This window comes from Danio aesculapii, chromosome 12 (assembly GCF_903798145.1).
Source record: "Danio aesculapii chromosome 12, fDanAes4.1, whole genome shotgun sequence".
Lineage (NCBI taxonomy): Eukaryota > Metazoa > Chordata > Actinopteri > Cypriniformes > Danionidae > Danio > Danio aesculapii.
Genome location: NC_079446.1, coordinates 2,817,941 through 2,833,756, shown reverse-complemented (window position 1 = coordinate 2,833,756; position 15,816 = coordinate 2,817,941). Strand labels below are relative to the sequence as shown.

The window sequence follows — 15,816 nt, the reverse complement described above, 5'->3', positions numbered from 1 at the left end:
GATTCATGTTTCTTGCTTCAGAACTTGTGCATTGATGTATTTTAGTTGTGTGAAAGTCCACTTATGACCATATTACTCCAGTATCTCTGCAGAACCTGTCTGATAAACGTTGGCTCTGTTTCTCATAGCACAGGTGCAGCAGTGAGCAGTGACTCCCATGAGCCCTCGACGTCGTCCTCCTCCGTAAACGATGTGTCGTCCATGTCCACCGAGGCCACGCTGACCTCAGACACGGACAGCAGTCAGGAGACGTCCAATGGAGCGCTGCGCTGCTGCAGATGACCATCCTCCTTCAACTTCTATCACCCTCCAAAATCCTCCATTGTCCTCCATCGCCCTCCATTACCCTCCAAAATCCTTCATTGTCCTCTGTCATGATTCTTCATCCTCCAAAATCCACCATCGCCCTCCGAAATCCACCATCGCCCTCAAAAATCCTGTCACCCACCAAAATCCTCCATCTTTCTCAGTTACTATACAAAATCCTCTGTCGCCCTCCAAAATCCTCTGTCGCTTTCAAATCCTCCATCCTCCTTTGTTACCATCCTTCAGCACCCTCCAAAATCCTCTATTCTCCTTTGTTACCCTCCAAAATCCTCGATCATTCTCCATCACCCTTCAAAATCCTCCTCCGTTACCCTCCATCCTCCTCCATCACGCTCCAAAATCCTCCATCACCCTCCAAAATCCTCCATCGCCCTTCAAAATCCACAGTCACCCTCCATCACTCTCCAAAAATCCTCCATCACCCTCCAAAATCCTCTATTCTCCTTTGTTACCCTCCAAAATCCTCGATCATTCTCCATCACCCTTCAAAATCCTCCTCCATCGCCCTCCAAAATCCTCCATCGCCCTTCAAAATCCACAGTCACCCTCCATAACTCTCCAAAAATCCTCCATCACCCTCCATCACCTTCCAAAATCCTCCATCGCCCTTCAAAATCTACAGTCACCCTCCATCGCCCTACAAAATCCACCATTGCCCTTCAAAATCCACCATTGCCCCCCAAAATCCTCCATCGCCCCCCAAAATCCTCCATCGCCCCCCAAAATCCTCCATCGCCCCCCAAAATCCTCCATCGCCCTTCAAAATCCTCCATCGGCCATCAAAATCCTCCATCGCCCTCTAAAATCCTCCATCGCCCACTAAAATCCTCCATTATCCTCCAAAATCCTCCATTATCCTCCAAAATCCTGTCACTTCCACAATCCTCCATCACCCCCAAAATCCTCCATAATCCTCGAAAATCCTCTCATTGCCCTTCAGAATCCTGCATTCTCCTCCATAACCCTCCAAAATCTTCCATCCTCCTCCACCACCCTCCAAAATCCTCCATCCATCCTCCTCAAACTCACAAGCTCTTGTCAATTCAAAAGTGTAAGAGTGGCGCTGAGAGTTTTTTTGAGGGCACCTTAAAGGCTTTTACACCAAACCAGCATTACTTTCATTGCTTTCCTGTTTCCTGTCTTTAATTTTGCATCAAATTGAAGCTACTGCTATGTCGTCTTGCCATTCGGATGTGGAATGATTCAAGTTTATTTGTAAAGAAAAATGGTGAATATATTTTTTCGAGATGTTTTATTTTTTTGAGAGTCGTTTTAATCACTAATGAGAGTGGAGGTTCATTAAATGGCACGTCCATTTTTTTTTTGGACAAGTGAGTATTTCCACACTGTTACTACTGCTTTGGAGTATAAAAGGCATCTGTATGTTCGGCTGCGTTTTTGTTTTGTTCTGATTTAATTTATGGCCTGTGTAACTAAATCACAATTAGTTGAACGTTTTATTTGGTGGTCTTACAGAATCACACTTTAAAGTGCTTTTTTAGGGTCTGTAAGCTGATTTTTCCTCTAATTTCCGCACACAAGATTTACTTCTCGTAGTATTCTCCCTGTTAAAACGCATTTGGGTGTTTAGAAGTCACATTATGTAATCTATCCTGTACATATTTCATCTAGAACCACAGAAAACTCCCAGCTTTCATTCCGCTTCAGCTGTACAGTCACAGCTCTTCATGTCTGAACACTTCAATATATAATATGAAGCCCATGCCAGGTTTTTAGCCCATGCATACAAAATGCTTTCGATTTCCAGTTCTGATTTTGAATTTATAACCAATATGCATACAGCTATGTGGTCTTATCCAGTATGCATTAAGACACAGAACTGATTTACTGGATGCAGCACTCATGCTAAATGAATGAATGAATGAATGATAATGAATCCAAAAGGAGCATGAAAAATTAACGCAAAGTTTCTCTTGAATTTTTCTTTGTTTCTAGTAAAATATGTAAACATTGCTTAAATGTGATGGGTTTTATACAGTATTGTTCAAAGTAATAGCAGTACAACGTGACTAAGCAGAATAATCCAGGTTTTTAGTATATTTTTTTTATAGCTACATGGCAAACATGTTACCAGTAGGGGCAGTATATTCTCAGAAAACAAACAAGACCCAGCATTCAGGATATGCACGCTCTTAAGGCTGTGCAATTGGGCAATTGGTTGAAAGGGGTGTGTTCAAAAAAATAGCAGTCTGGCATTCAATCAGTGAGGTCATCAATTTTGTGAAAAAAAAAAAAACTGGTGTGAATCAGGTGGTCTCTGTTAAAGGATGAAACCAGCGCTTGTTGAACATTCATTTGAAAGCCTGATGCTGCGTTCACACTGTTAAACATTCTAAGTTTACTCGCTTCATTCGCTCGTCAAATTCACTTCACAGTAAACATGGATTCGCGTCATGGGCAGGGCTTTTGTCTGCCTGGGGACTCTAGTTTCGATGCTAACATGGATTTTATTGAGAGAGTTGCTGTGCTTTAGGAAGGCTGAAAAACAGCGTAGATTTGTTTGGCGCCGTGTCTGAGTCCGCTAGATCCTTTCGGAGGTGCACCAGCTCTGTGAGTTCATCAACTCCTCCAGAGTATACCTGAATGATTGAGGCTTTCAACGGTGCTTCCGACTAAGCCGAGCCCAGTTTGATGAGCTGTTGTTCGGTGTCGGCAGGAGGATTTCCCCTTGGAACATCAACAACAGGCACTAGGTCATAATCAAACCCTTACAAGAGAAAGCTACTGATTGGTTAACATGGCGCAAATGTCCGCTGGTGTTCATATTTTCCAACTCGAGCGATTCATTCAATTCACCTTTATTTGTATAGCGCTTTTACAATGTAGATTGTGTCCAAGCAGCTTCACATAAAAGCTCATAGTAAATAGGAACAGTGTAGTTCAGTTTTCAGAGTTTAAGTTCAGTTTAGCTCAGTTCAGCGTGGTTTAATAATCACTACTGAGAGTCCAAACACTGAAGAGCAAATCCAACGATGCGCAGCTCTACAGATCCCGAACCATGCAAGCGAGAGGCAACAGCGGAGAGGGAAAAAAAACTTCACTAATTGGCGAAAGTGAAGAAAAAAAACCTTGAGAGAAACCAGGCTCAGTTGGGCACGATAATTTTAATTTCTCCACTGGCCAAACATCTTATGCAGAGCTGCAGTCTCAGCGGCGGAGGCTGGAAGCTGGCCTCAGCGAAGACTCGTCTATCTTTGGAGCATCACAGGAATCAGTCTCATGTTCTCCACTCCTCCATGACCACCAGAGTAGCTGCTCTGGATACGGCCCGGTCCAGGATATGGAAACCTTGGGATCATCTCGTCGTTGGTCTTAGATCGAATCAGTGACTCTGCATAGTCTGAGGGCCTCGGGAAGAGTATCCCCAGGTGGAAATGGAGAGGATAAAATTGGGGAGATGTGATCAAATTTTCTAGACCTGGATTTGCGCGAATTGCATTATTCGTGCCTCCTCATTTGAGCATATCGCTCTGCAGGATGTCTATTCACATCTTTGCATTGACTTAACATGTAAATCACTCGCGCTTGATGCTTCATCCACATTTGGTATGAACGCAGAATAAGGCAAATGGGTCATTCAAGACATTGTTCGGAAAACCAGCATACTTTGATTAAAAAGTTGATTGGAGAGAGGGAAAAACCTATGAAGAGGTGCAAAAATATATAGGCTGTTCAGCTAAATGATCTCCAATGCCTTAAAATGGAGGGCAACACCAGAGAGAGATGGAAGTAAATGCAAAGGTTCAGCGAATGATCAGTTCCAGGATGATCAGAGACACTCTGGAGTTACCTGCAAGTACTGTGACCGTTAGAAGATGTCTGTCTGAAGCTAATCTATTTTCAAGAATTAATATTTTTTGAACACACCCCTTTCAACCAATTGCCGAATTGCACAGCCTTAAGAGCGTGCATATCATTAATGCTGGGGTCTTGTTTGTTTTCTGAGAATCTCCTGCACCTACTGGTAACTTGTTTGCCATGTAGCTATAAAAACAGTTCTAAAATCCTGAGTTATTCTGGTTAGTCGTGTTGTACTGCTATTATTTTGAACATTTTGAGGGAGAAAAGTCAACGTTTAAATATTTTACTGGCAAACGAGACAAAAATACTATCAAGACAAATGTAATTGGCTACATTTTTCCATTGTAATATTAAGAGAAAAACATTTGCCTATGTAATGTTTGAAATGTAATATGTGTACATAACTGGTGTATGTAGTGTAAATTATGCTCATCCTACTGTACACTTGATGTAAAGAGTACAACATGACCCTAATGAGTTAAATCCATCGCTAAATTTTCAAAAACGCCACTCATCATTGGGTTATCCATGGTTTTTGATTGGCTTTCAAAAGGGAGAAAGTGCCTGAGTCCAGCATCGATTTCTGAACGATCAGAAAGGAGAAATTTGGGTGAGGTTTTCCAAAGTAATCCTGTTCATGTTGGAGTGTCTATTTTTCTATCGATCGAAGATTGAAGGTCTTTGGGGTATGTTGAGAATGTGATTGGACGTTTTCCTCAAGCAAGGTCTTTCATCAAAGTAAATTGGAACTTTATTCGGTATGCGTGTTTGGTTTGTGGCTTTATTTTCTTTACGGAAATATGCAAGGATTAAATATGTGGGAACTACGTTTCCCATGAGGCAATGCTATCGAATGTACATGCGTATGTGTATGGTGTTCGAAGGACATGGAAGGTTTGCGTAGCGATTGGCAGGCGTTTTATTTTAGTCTCATCCTTCAGTCATGTTTATTTCCATTTTAAGTGCTCTTAAATATTTTCTTTGCTCTCTTTAGGCACGTCAAGGAATTTTAATACTCATTTTTTTTCCTCAGTTGCATTTACTTCTACATCATCTCTCAAACATGTTATGATTCAGATCAAAGTAGGCTTTGATGAACTACCTCACTCCAAATTTCTACAGATTTTCTTTTTTTTTTTCGCGACGTAGCTGACCGTAAGATAGATGTTAATACAGATTTCATTATTTATTTATTTCTAAAGTGAACTATTGTCAATATTAGGCGACGTGTAGTTTTGTACATTATGTATACTTCACCTAGAAGTAAAAGAACTGAAATGTAAATTTGATCTCTTTGTTGAATTTTTTTTTTCTTTGTACTCATTTTTTTACAGTTCATGTGCAATACCCACTGCTGTCATGCTAGTTGTAATCGATAGATCTAGACTTATTAGTTTTACGTACCCAGAGGTAGAGATATGTTTGGTACTGTCAGAGAAATGTAATGTTTTTGTCTTTTTAAACCTGAATTTTGTTTTGTTTTGTCAATGTTGACCTGTTTTACCAAAAATGAAAATCTGTGGCTGATGTTAGCAAGGTGTTCAGTTTAGCTCCTGGACTTTTGAGTCCAGTTCAAAAGCATCTGTAAATTATCCAGCGTGTTAAGATTTGGTGCTGGTATGTAATATTTGCTAGCAGTGCCAGCCCAACAGTTAGTTATTCAATTGCTAGTTCTGTGCGCACTAAACCGCATACGGACAATGAGACGTGCACTACTACAAAGAATGCACTGGGATCTTATGATGCCAATTGTACATGTACTGCAAATAAACACCAGTTTGAATCAGAACTGTTTCTCCATCTCTTGTGTGTGTTTTATTTATTTATTGTTTTTTTTTTCCCCCTCAGACCACCAAGAAGCGGTATTATGGAATTAAATGGTTAAGTAGGTGTTTCTTTGACTTTATGATGGAGAATGCGAAAGTTAGCAATTGAGAACAACAGTCTTTTCTTTACAGGGAAACAGATTTATATCAATATCTAATGTGCACTTTTTAGGGGAAAATAGGCTAAAGTCATGTCAAACAGTTGGGTTTTTTTCCTTTTTTTTTTTTTTTTTTTTTTTTTTCTGCCGATCTCTGGGTTTGGTGTTAGCGAAAGCAATTTTAGCTTAGCATAAATCATTGAATTAGATTAGAAAATTGGTATCTTATTTAAATTGAGTTGACATAATTTCCCTATTTAAAGCTTGACTCATCTGTAGTTATATAGTCTACTAAGACTGATGGAAAATGTCAAGTTGGCATTTGTTTCTAGGCTGATATGGCTAGGATCTTATTCTGGCATAATTTTGCAAGGAAATTTGCCATGGCTGCAGCAAGTGCAATGATATTGATTGTCTAGGGCTGGTCATAGTGCACTATTCGAGGGCCTGAGCTGAGCAGCCGTTTGTAGTGGTGTCCGAAACCATAGTGGACTTTAAAGTGCACTCAGTCAATCTCTGTAAAGTCTAGATTAGATACGTGGCTGGCCGGAAGCGCGATATGCACATTAATATAGCAGCATTTATTTTTGTGACACTGTATAACTAGAACTAATATTTTTACAGTACTGTGACTGTTGGGTTTAGGGTTGGGGTGGGGATGGGTGTTAAAATACCATTTATCGGGTAATTTAATAGATAACATAAATAATACTTGATGCAATTACTGTTTTTACATTACTGTGACAGTTGGGTTTAGGGTTGGAGTAGGGGTAGACGTTAATAAAATACAAAAAAAAACTGTAAATTTAATAAATAATGTAAATAATTCTCGTTAATTTCCGGCCGCAACCATATCTGATCTAGCAACAACCCATCCCACTTTGCATCAACAGCAAGAAAATCCCCATAATGCGTCGCGAGAGTTCGCGCGCCAAATAAATTCCCGCGTCTGACCACAAGATGGCGTCTGAAGCGCAATCATATCAACGTAAGGTAAATAACTAACTAAGTAATTTGATTTAAGTAACGTTTGTGTACTTCACAGAAATCAAACGTCTTTGTTTCATAAATAATAGACAGCTCGCTGAGTTTGACTATCTCAGGGTTTGAGCAAAATCTCCTTCTGAGGTAAAACCTTATGATTTATCAAACAGCAAAGGCACTAACAACACGGCATCCTTTCCGTGTGTTCAAATATACTCACTCATTTCTTTCACTAGTGGACTAATGTAGGGAAATAGTGAATGATTTTGTGTACTGCACGAGTGTAATCCATTCAACAATATGCTATGCTAAAAGTGCTCCTGCCAGATTGACTGAATGAATTAGAAAATGGTAAACTCAACTGTTTATCCTAGGTGAGTTGTAAAATTAGTCTAGCTATTTTTTTTAAAAGGGGATTGTTCCTTATACCTGCTATATTATAAGTGTTTTTGTTGAACCCCTTTGTTTACATTAACTCACTTTGGTTAAGGGACCTATCTGGCTTACTGGTTTGTACCCCTTTGTTAACATTAATTCACCTTGGTTTAGGGACCTATAGGGCTAACTTATTTATTTACCCTCTTGCAAATTCATAATAAGATACTTATGTGTAACTGGTGCTGGATGGCGAAGCAGACAACAGAGTGGACGATTAGGTACGTTCTTTAAAGTTTCCCATTTAATTTAAATCTTTGTGAATAATGACATACCACCACAGTGACACTTTTCAGCACAGCACACGGGACTAATCGTCATGAATAATCGTAGTCTACAATCATAATGATGTATAACATCTTCACATACTCTAAATATGTCCTCTGTAAAAGCTGTCCGTCTAGTAACATCCAACTGGATTGAATAACCGAAACACATGTTGAGCAGCAAAAAGCATTTTTGCTTGAGGGCACAGTGGTGATGTCCAGTTTCTGGGTCTCTTCTTCTGGAGATTGAACCTGAAACAATCCTATTAGCAGCCTGGAAAAAAAGTCAACCATTAGGCTACACGGCCATCATGCTAATATATAATATATGACCTACTATGCAACAGTTCAGAGAATGAGCAGAGTCTACAAAATCTATAACATTTGACCACTCAAGAAACATCCACGGAACATTTCTAGACCTTCTATACACTTAAACAGTGTCAAATAAATTAGATCGACTGACAGAAGTCACAACGTTGTGTTTTTTTTTGTGTGTGTAAATGGAAGTGGCTTTGACAGTGCACCAAAAGATCTGCTATTTTAGTCAAGAAAGATTACATTCTCAACACAAGTCACCATCCCAACTTCTGTGTTTTCTTGGGCAGTGGTCTGCTAAATGTACCAACACTGTAAAAAGCTTTTAGTTACTTAAAGTTAAAGTACATAAAGGAACACTACACCTTTTTTGAAAATAGGCTTATTTTGACCACTCCCCAAAAGTTTAGATCATTTTCCTATTTAAAGCTGGACTCTTCTGCAGTTATTTTGTGTATGAAGACTGACGGGAAACGAAACGTTGCGCACTTACTACACTAGAACTGGGCTGGTTCGTAAGTTAGCCTATCATCAACTGTTTTCTCAGAGGATGACAAGCTAGCAAAACATTGCTGTCACTCTGATACAAGTTTTATTTATGGAGAAAATTGCAAAGCACTGCAGTGTTTGTGTTTGTCTGAGATAATTATTCTACTGAAATATGTACAAAGTATGAAGCTGACCATGACTCGCAAGTGCATCGTGCCAGAAATAACGAACTTGCGTAAACTCTAGAAAAGCAATATGCAAATGGCCTCTAAAAGGCCGCCGTCATTTGCAATCTCCAGCAGTTATCTTCTTGCACAGACATGCTGGATTCACTTGATGTGTTGACTGATAGGTTGCGGATCTATTCCTTGGCAGTTTGAGGGTCTCTCACTGAGCCTTTTCCCCTTAGCGAAGAAACTTTCCAAGTCTGTTTCACACTCATTTTGCTGCTAGTGGGTTAAATTTGGGCGCTCAAGTGACCGAGATGTAAACGAGAGAATATAGCCTTTTTTATAATAATATTTAAAAATAATAATAAATAAAAGATTGTTAAGACTCAGATAATAAATAAAACGGAAATAGTTACTGATTTCTTGTGCGGCCTAATTGATCAGTGGATCTGTTGAGGACCACTGTGCTAGATATATCATTTAAGATCTGAGGTGAACTATCTGCTGCTGCTTTCAGTAGTATGACAATAAATGTCACGTAAAATGGGTGTTGAAACTCACATTGGGAGCGTTCAACACTGAATAAAGCACATAATCAGTACCTGAGGTGATCTTTGTCACAACTATATATGCTGTTGTTCTGCCGCTACGTCATGGAAATAGAAAGCATTTCTAAAATAAACATTTTGCGCATCGCCCGATTAAAAACACTTTATATTAAGTGTCCTTAACTACTATGTACTTGCATCAAAAAATTGTGTTCATAATGTATTTGAGAACACTTGTGGTGCTCTTGAGTTAGGATAGTGGTAGAGTTATGGCGGACACGTTTGGTGGTATGGGTAGGTTTAAGGGTGGGTTAAGGTGTAAGGAATAGTCAACAGTGTATTTACAAATGTAGTTACAGAAGTTAATTACAGATGTAATTACTTACAGGTATTTAATCAAGCATAAGTACATAGTAAATAAATGTATTTACACAATAAGTACATTGTAATGAATTAATAATTTCTGTGTACGTACTTAGTAGTTAAAGACACTTAATATAAAGTGGGACCAAAACTCCTATTAACATGGAAAAGATACCTTTTATCGCATGTCACGTGATGCAGAATGCGACGTTAGGACACAGTGCTAGCCATATCGAGCTAGAAAATAGCAACTTTCATTTTATGTAAGTCTATGAGGTAGCTACAGAAGAGTCAAGCTTTAAATAAGAAAATTATCAAAACTCTTTTTGTGAAATTCGAGTGAGATGCTAATGGTCTAATCCGATTTAATGATTTATGCTAAGCTAAGCTTAAAGTGCTTCTGCCAGACCCGGAGATTAAGTGAATGGCTTCAATAATGGTAAAACTCAACAGTTTACCTGCTGTAAAATGAGCTTATTTCCAAGAAAAAGTGAAGTGTTTCTTTAAAAGTGACAAGTAGACTTTAAAAAGTGAGCAAACTTGGAACTGTTAACAACTTCATTTTTATAATTTATTCATTCATTCATTTTCTTTTCGGCTTAATCCCTTTATTAATTTGGGGTCACCACAGCGGAATGAACCGCCAACTTATCCAGCATATGTTTTACACAGCGGATGCTCTTCCAGCTGCAACCCATCACTGGGAAACACCCATTCACACACATACACTATGGACGATTTAGCTTACCCAATTCACCTATAGCGCATGTGTTTGGACTGAAACATGGGGCGAACATGCAAACTCCACACAGAAACGCCAACTGACCCAGCCGAGGCTGGAACCAGCGACCTTCCTGCTGTGAGGCGATTGTGCTAACCACTGCGCCACAGTTTACTCACTTTTTTTTTTTTTTTAATGAAAGTGAACGGATCTGCTTGTCCTTTTATCTGTTCATTCTGGAAACCTTGAACATGCTAAAGATGCTCTTGTACTTATTTCATCCAAACAGGCTTAAAATACAGAGAATGAGTCAATTTTACAGACATAAAGTTGTCGGTATGAATTATGGAGACGCCTGAGTGCTTTTTGAGTCAACGTTTTGCGTGGTCCTCTTGACTTTGGGTGTGTGTTTATTTCTGCATTAAATGTCACTGGTGCGGCCTCCGAGAGCCAGGTCTCCCAGCGTGGAGAAGAAGTCCTCCATTTCTTTCTCCAGTAGGCGATTGCGGTTTTCTGCGTCCTCGCGGGCACGTTCAGAGTTTCTGAGTTTGATCTCAAGCATTCGTTTTCGTTTCCTCTCCTGCTCCATCTCTTGCTCAAGTCTCTCCATATGAGCACGCAGGGCTGTGTTTGACTCTTCCAGCCTGCAGAGGGCAGACATGCATATGTGAGTGAACAATACATGCATCCCCATCATTACTGGCGGCAATTAAAAAACAAAACATAATATATATTCCTAATAAAACTGATGCAAAAAATATAGATCACTTTCATTATTGCATATTATTATTATTATTATTTTTTTGCATATTTTTCAAAATTTAAACTAAATTAATAAGTCTCACTGCCTTCCAAATAGGGCTCTGTATTTTTTTAGAGAGTTTAATTGGGTATTTATATATCTATATAACTATATGTTATGTTATATTAAAAACTTATATAATTTATAAATTATATAATACTAAAATATACTGTTTTAGGACGCTTGGCTTAAAATGATTTAAAAAAACTCCAATGATATGATGACTTATTAATCAGGGGTTGCCACAGCAGAATGAACCGGCAACTTATCCAGCATATGTTTTACGCAGCGAATGCCCTTCCAGCTGCAACCCATCACTGGAAAACACCCATACAGCCATTCACACACATACACTACAGATAATTTAGCTTACCCAATTCACCTATAGCGCATGTGTTATAGGTGAACCGGAGCACCCGGAGGAAACCCACGCCAACACGGGGAGAACATGCAAACTCCACGCAGAAATGCCAGCTGACCCAGTTGGGGTTCGAACCAGCGACCTTGCTGTGAGGCGAACATGCTACCCATTGAGCCATTGTGATGCCCATAGTAGTGAACTTATAAACTGTAATGAATACTGTAGTATACTTCAGTTTTTACTACAGTAAACTGGAGTATTGTAGTATAATATACCCTACAGTTGTTGACAACTACTGGGTCATTTATTTATATTACTATAGTTGTTTTATTACCATAGCAATGATAGAATCGCCACAACAAATCAATTCAAGTACTTCACTATGGTTCATCAACACTACAATATTTACTCTAATATAGTTTTATTTCATAACGATGTCATTTTAATTGATTTATCCTAATGTTATTGATGATTAGAAGAAAACTTTCAGATTAATCTGCATATGTAATGGACTTTTTGGAAGAACATTTCAAGGTATTTTGCAGAGGTGGGAGTAGGTCACACATGTGCAAGTCTCAAGTCATAACCTTCAAGTCTCAAGCAAGTCAAGTCACTGCTTATTTCAAGTCATGTCAAGTCCTGTATATACATACATACATACATAAACTGTAATTTGAAATGACACTTAGGGGAATGTGTGTGCTTATTTCAAAGCCATTAAAATATCATGCTATTAATTAAATGAGACCCAAAATCATAAAACCAATCTTATAGTGCACAGGTACTATTTTGACAAATTATTGAATCAAAACTATTGTTTTTTCTTTTATTACAAAAAACCTTATTGTATTAAAAGTAAAGATCATCTTATGATGATCATCTTATTTTATACATTTCAATAACTCCAACAAAAAAGTTTTGATTAGTAATATGCATTGCTAAAAATGAACTCCTAAAAGCAATTTTGAACCTTTAGATTCCAGATATTATATATATATATATAGCCCACTTCACACATACGTTTCAGATAGGTTTGGAGATCCATGGTCTGAAATGGTTTCTTGTTTTGCCTAACTTAGGCAGTAGTTTTGCCTAACTTAGGCATAGAGGATTTTCCACTACATCGATCGCGGAAGTTTGGTTATATTAGGCGGATACAACCAAATGAATTGTTCTAATGAATCTAATGACTCGTTTTAAGTGGTTCTTCTTAATGAACCGATTGATCCACTTCAGCAAATCCAACTGATTCTTTTAAAATGGTTTGCATTTCCAATAAACACTAATCTACAAATTACGTAGTCACCTACTTTGTAACTTGCCTGGCACTTTCTCTGACATGAAAAAAAAAAAAACAATATCCCAAGTTATCCACTTAAAAATCATCAACTCGAGTCAGGAATCGGTTGCAGTGCTTTATTCGGAATAGTACTGAGAACCTTTCGGACCGATCTGAGAACCGATGAGCTGTTAATACTGCGCATGCGTGACTTAGAACTTTTGGTTTTGTTTCGTTGTTAAATGCACAATAAATAACAAACGGCTATGCATTTAACAAAAACAAGTTATTTCGAGTCATTTACCTCAAGTCCAAGTCAAGTCTCAAGTCATGACACTCAAGTCCAAGTCAAGTCTCAAGTCATACCAGTCAAGTCCAAGTTAAGTCTCAAGTCATGACAGTCAAGTCCAAGTCAAGTCTCAAGTCATGACAGTCAAGTCCAAGTCAAGTCTCAAGTCATGACAGTCAAGTCTCAAGTCATGACAGTCAAGTCCAAGTCAAGTCTCAAGTCATGACAGTCAAGTCCAAGTCAAGTCTCAAGTCAAGTCTCAAGTCATGACAGTCAAGTCCAAGTCAAGTCTCAAGTCATGACAGTCAAGTCCAAGTCAAGTCTCAAGTCATGACAGTCAAGTCCAAGTCAAGTCTCAAGTCAAGTCTCAAGTCATGACAGTCAAGTCCAAGTCAAGTCTCAAGTCATGACAGTCAAGTCTCAAGTCATGACAGTCAAGTCCAAGTCAAGTCTCAAGTCATGACAGTCAAGTCTCAAGTCATGACAGTCAAGTCCAAGTCAAGTCTCAAGTCATGACAGTCAAGTCTCAAGTCATGACAGTCAAGTCCAAGTCAAGTCGAGTCTTTTTTTGGATATTTGTCAAGCAAGTCTCAAGTCCTAAATTTTGTGACTTAAGTCTGACTCGAGTCAAGTCATGTTACTCGAGTCCCCCATCTCTGGTATTTTGAGTTAAAAAAATGAGCAAACCACTAGCATGATAATGTTTGCAAAAATGTAATTATAATAACATAAATAAACAATATTACATAACATTACCATGAAATATTATTATTAGTACAACTAATATTTAGTGCAGTCATACGATTAATCATGATGAATCATTTGACAGCTCTACTAATATAACTTATAGTATTTGTACTTTAATAAAACAATTAAACTGCACTCATTCACAAACAGAAGCCTTACTTTTTAATCCTAGATTCATAGGTCTGTTTCTGCGTTCTCAGCTCTTCTTTCAGCTCTGCCACGACATTGACCAGAGATGTGGTACTTTCATCAGCATCTTCATCCACAACTCTAATAAGCGGTGCTGCGGCGTTCCCGTTACCGCTTCCAAACAAACCACTGGCTCGATTCTCCACAGAGCTGTCCTCTTGTCCGCTGGACTTGATTTCGTCATCAGTAGTGCGTTCCTCCAGAACACTAGGCTCCGTCTGCGGCCCGTCTTCAGTTCCCAGTGGGTCACTTCCAGAGTCTGGGACGGAAATCTCACACGAAGAGCTGGACCACGGCGTGCTATCTATACTCAATACACTACCCAGACTGGACGAAGACGTGACGTTATCGTAAGTGGAAAGTCTCTGAGAGGAACCCGAATCTCTTGAACGTTCCCCAGAAGAGGTGCGCCGGTGTCCACGGAGTGAAGAGAGTCCATTCATGAGCCAGTTCCCACTTGAGGACACGTCCACTGCGGATCCACTAACTTTAGCAGACTGCGGTCTTGGAGAAGAGCCTTTATTAAACGTATATTTCCACCCTGGAAGAGTCTTGGGCTGTTTACTGGGACTCACAGCCGTCTCTCCTTTTCCCTGAGGCATCGATTTGGAGGTGGAAACGGCGTCCACCGACGAGGCACTGCTGCTGGAAGGGTCATTTTTGACTGTCGGTGGGCCGGTGGTGTTCAGATCCTCTTCGGAGATCCAGTCGACTAGGGTGGAGGGTTGATTTTGTTGCTGGTTTTGGTCTTTTTCTTCTGTCTGAGTCTGAGAGGTTTCGGAGTCCTTTTCAGTGTATAGGCGATCATGCTCGCTTATAAGCACCGTCATGAGATGCTGAACCAGAGAGGTGCCTGGAAAACACACATATGTTATATACAGGGCTTGACATTTAAGGGTGATTTACACTTCTGCGTTGAGTGATCGGCGTGACTCATGGCGCTTGCCTTACGCGTAGTCGTGCAATAATATTTCTGTGTGCTGTTTGTGTTGCTCTGCAAAAACATTTGTAAAACACGAGATGGCAGTAGGATTTTATGTTCCTCTGTGTTAGGGCTGGGCGATATGGCAAAAATCTCGATAATTATTTTCCATTTTGAACGATAACGATATATATTTCGATATGAGTAGTTAATGCTTTCAGATTTAAAAGAGTACCCCAACAATGACTGAAGGCACACAAATTAGAGGGTCCATCAATGACATAACATATTTTCGGCCGATAAATTTTCAGTGGTCAAAATTTTGGTACATCTCTAATATCAACACACTTTTAGATTCCCATTGTTGCGCATTTCTGCTGTGTGATTGGCTCTTAGAATTTTATGGCGATTTGATATAATATCATTTATTGGCACAGCCCTACTCTGTGTCGAGTTTCTTCGCGGGTGTTTTGTTTTTGCTGAACACTATCTTAATGTACAAGTAGCTAAAATTTCCTCATTCAGAGGCGGGAACCGGCAGACATGCAACTACTTTAATCATAAGGTAAACACAAAACAAAAGTTTCCACCTGGAGCTTCTTCACTGGACTCGACACTTGTAAACAATTGCTCCATCGTGCTTGTGGCTCTCAGAACCGCACACAGTCGTCACCACCAAGCTGACCATTCACAGAGCTTGCGCTATGCATCGTTGCGATGTGTAGTTACATTTTTCAAGAGGTGCGCGCCAGTGTCGACATCAGCCATAGCGAGGGCTATGCGACCATGTGAAGGCTGCGCCGGATCATATGCATGAGCTTGACGCAGAAGTATAAATCAGCCTTAACGCAAATGTGGGA

The 15,816-nt window shown here is 39.4% G+C and overlaps 2 protein-coding genes across 2 annotated transcripts in view; one reads left to right on the top strand and one right to left on the bottom strand.

Annotated features, from left to right (window-relative positions):
• The window catches only part of mapk8b (mitogen-activated protein kinase 8b), a 28,365-nt gene extending 22,427 nt beyond the window's left edge, over positions 1-5,938 (top strand). The window contains 1 exon segment of the mRNA XM_056470223.1: positions 134-5,938. Within this exon segment, the coding sequence (XP_056326198.1) occupies positions 134-282 (149 nt within the window). The 3' untranslated portion in view covers positions 283-5,938.
• Positions 5,939-7,718: 1,780 nt separating this feature from the next.
• The window catches only part of si:dkey-191m6.4 (rho GTPase-activating protein 22), a 47,547-nt gene continuing 39,449 nt past the window's right edge, over positions 7,719-15,816 (bottom strand). The window contains exons 9-10 of the mRNA XM_056470001.1: positions 14,005-14,887; positions 7,719-11,011 (exon numbers count right to left, since the gene is read on the bottom strand). Of these exons, the coding sequence (XP_056325976.1) occupies positions 10,789-11,011; positions 14,005-14,887 (1,106 nt within the window). The 3' untranslated portion in view covers positions 7,719-10,788. The remainder of the gene's footprint in view (positions 11,012-14,004; positions 14,888-15,816) is intronic.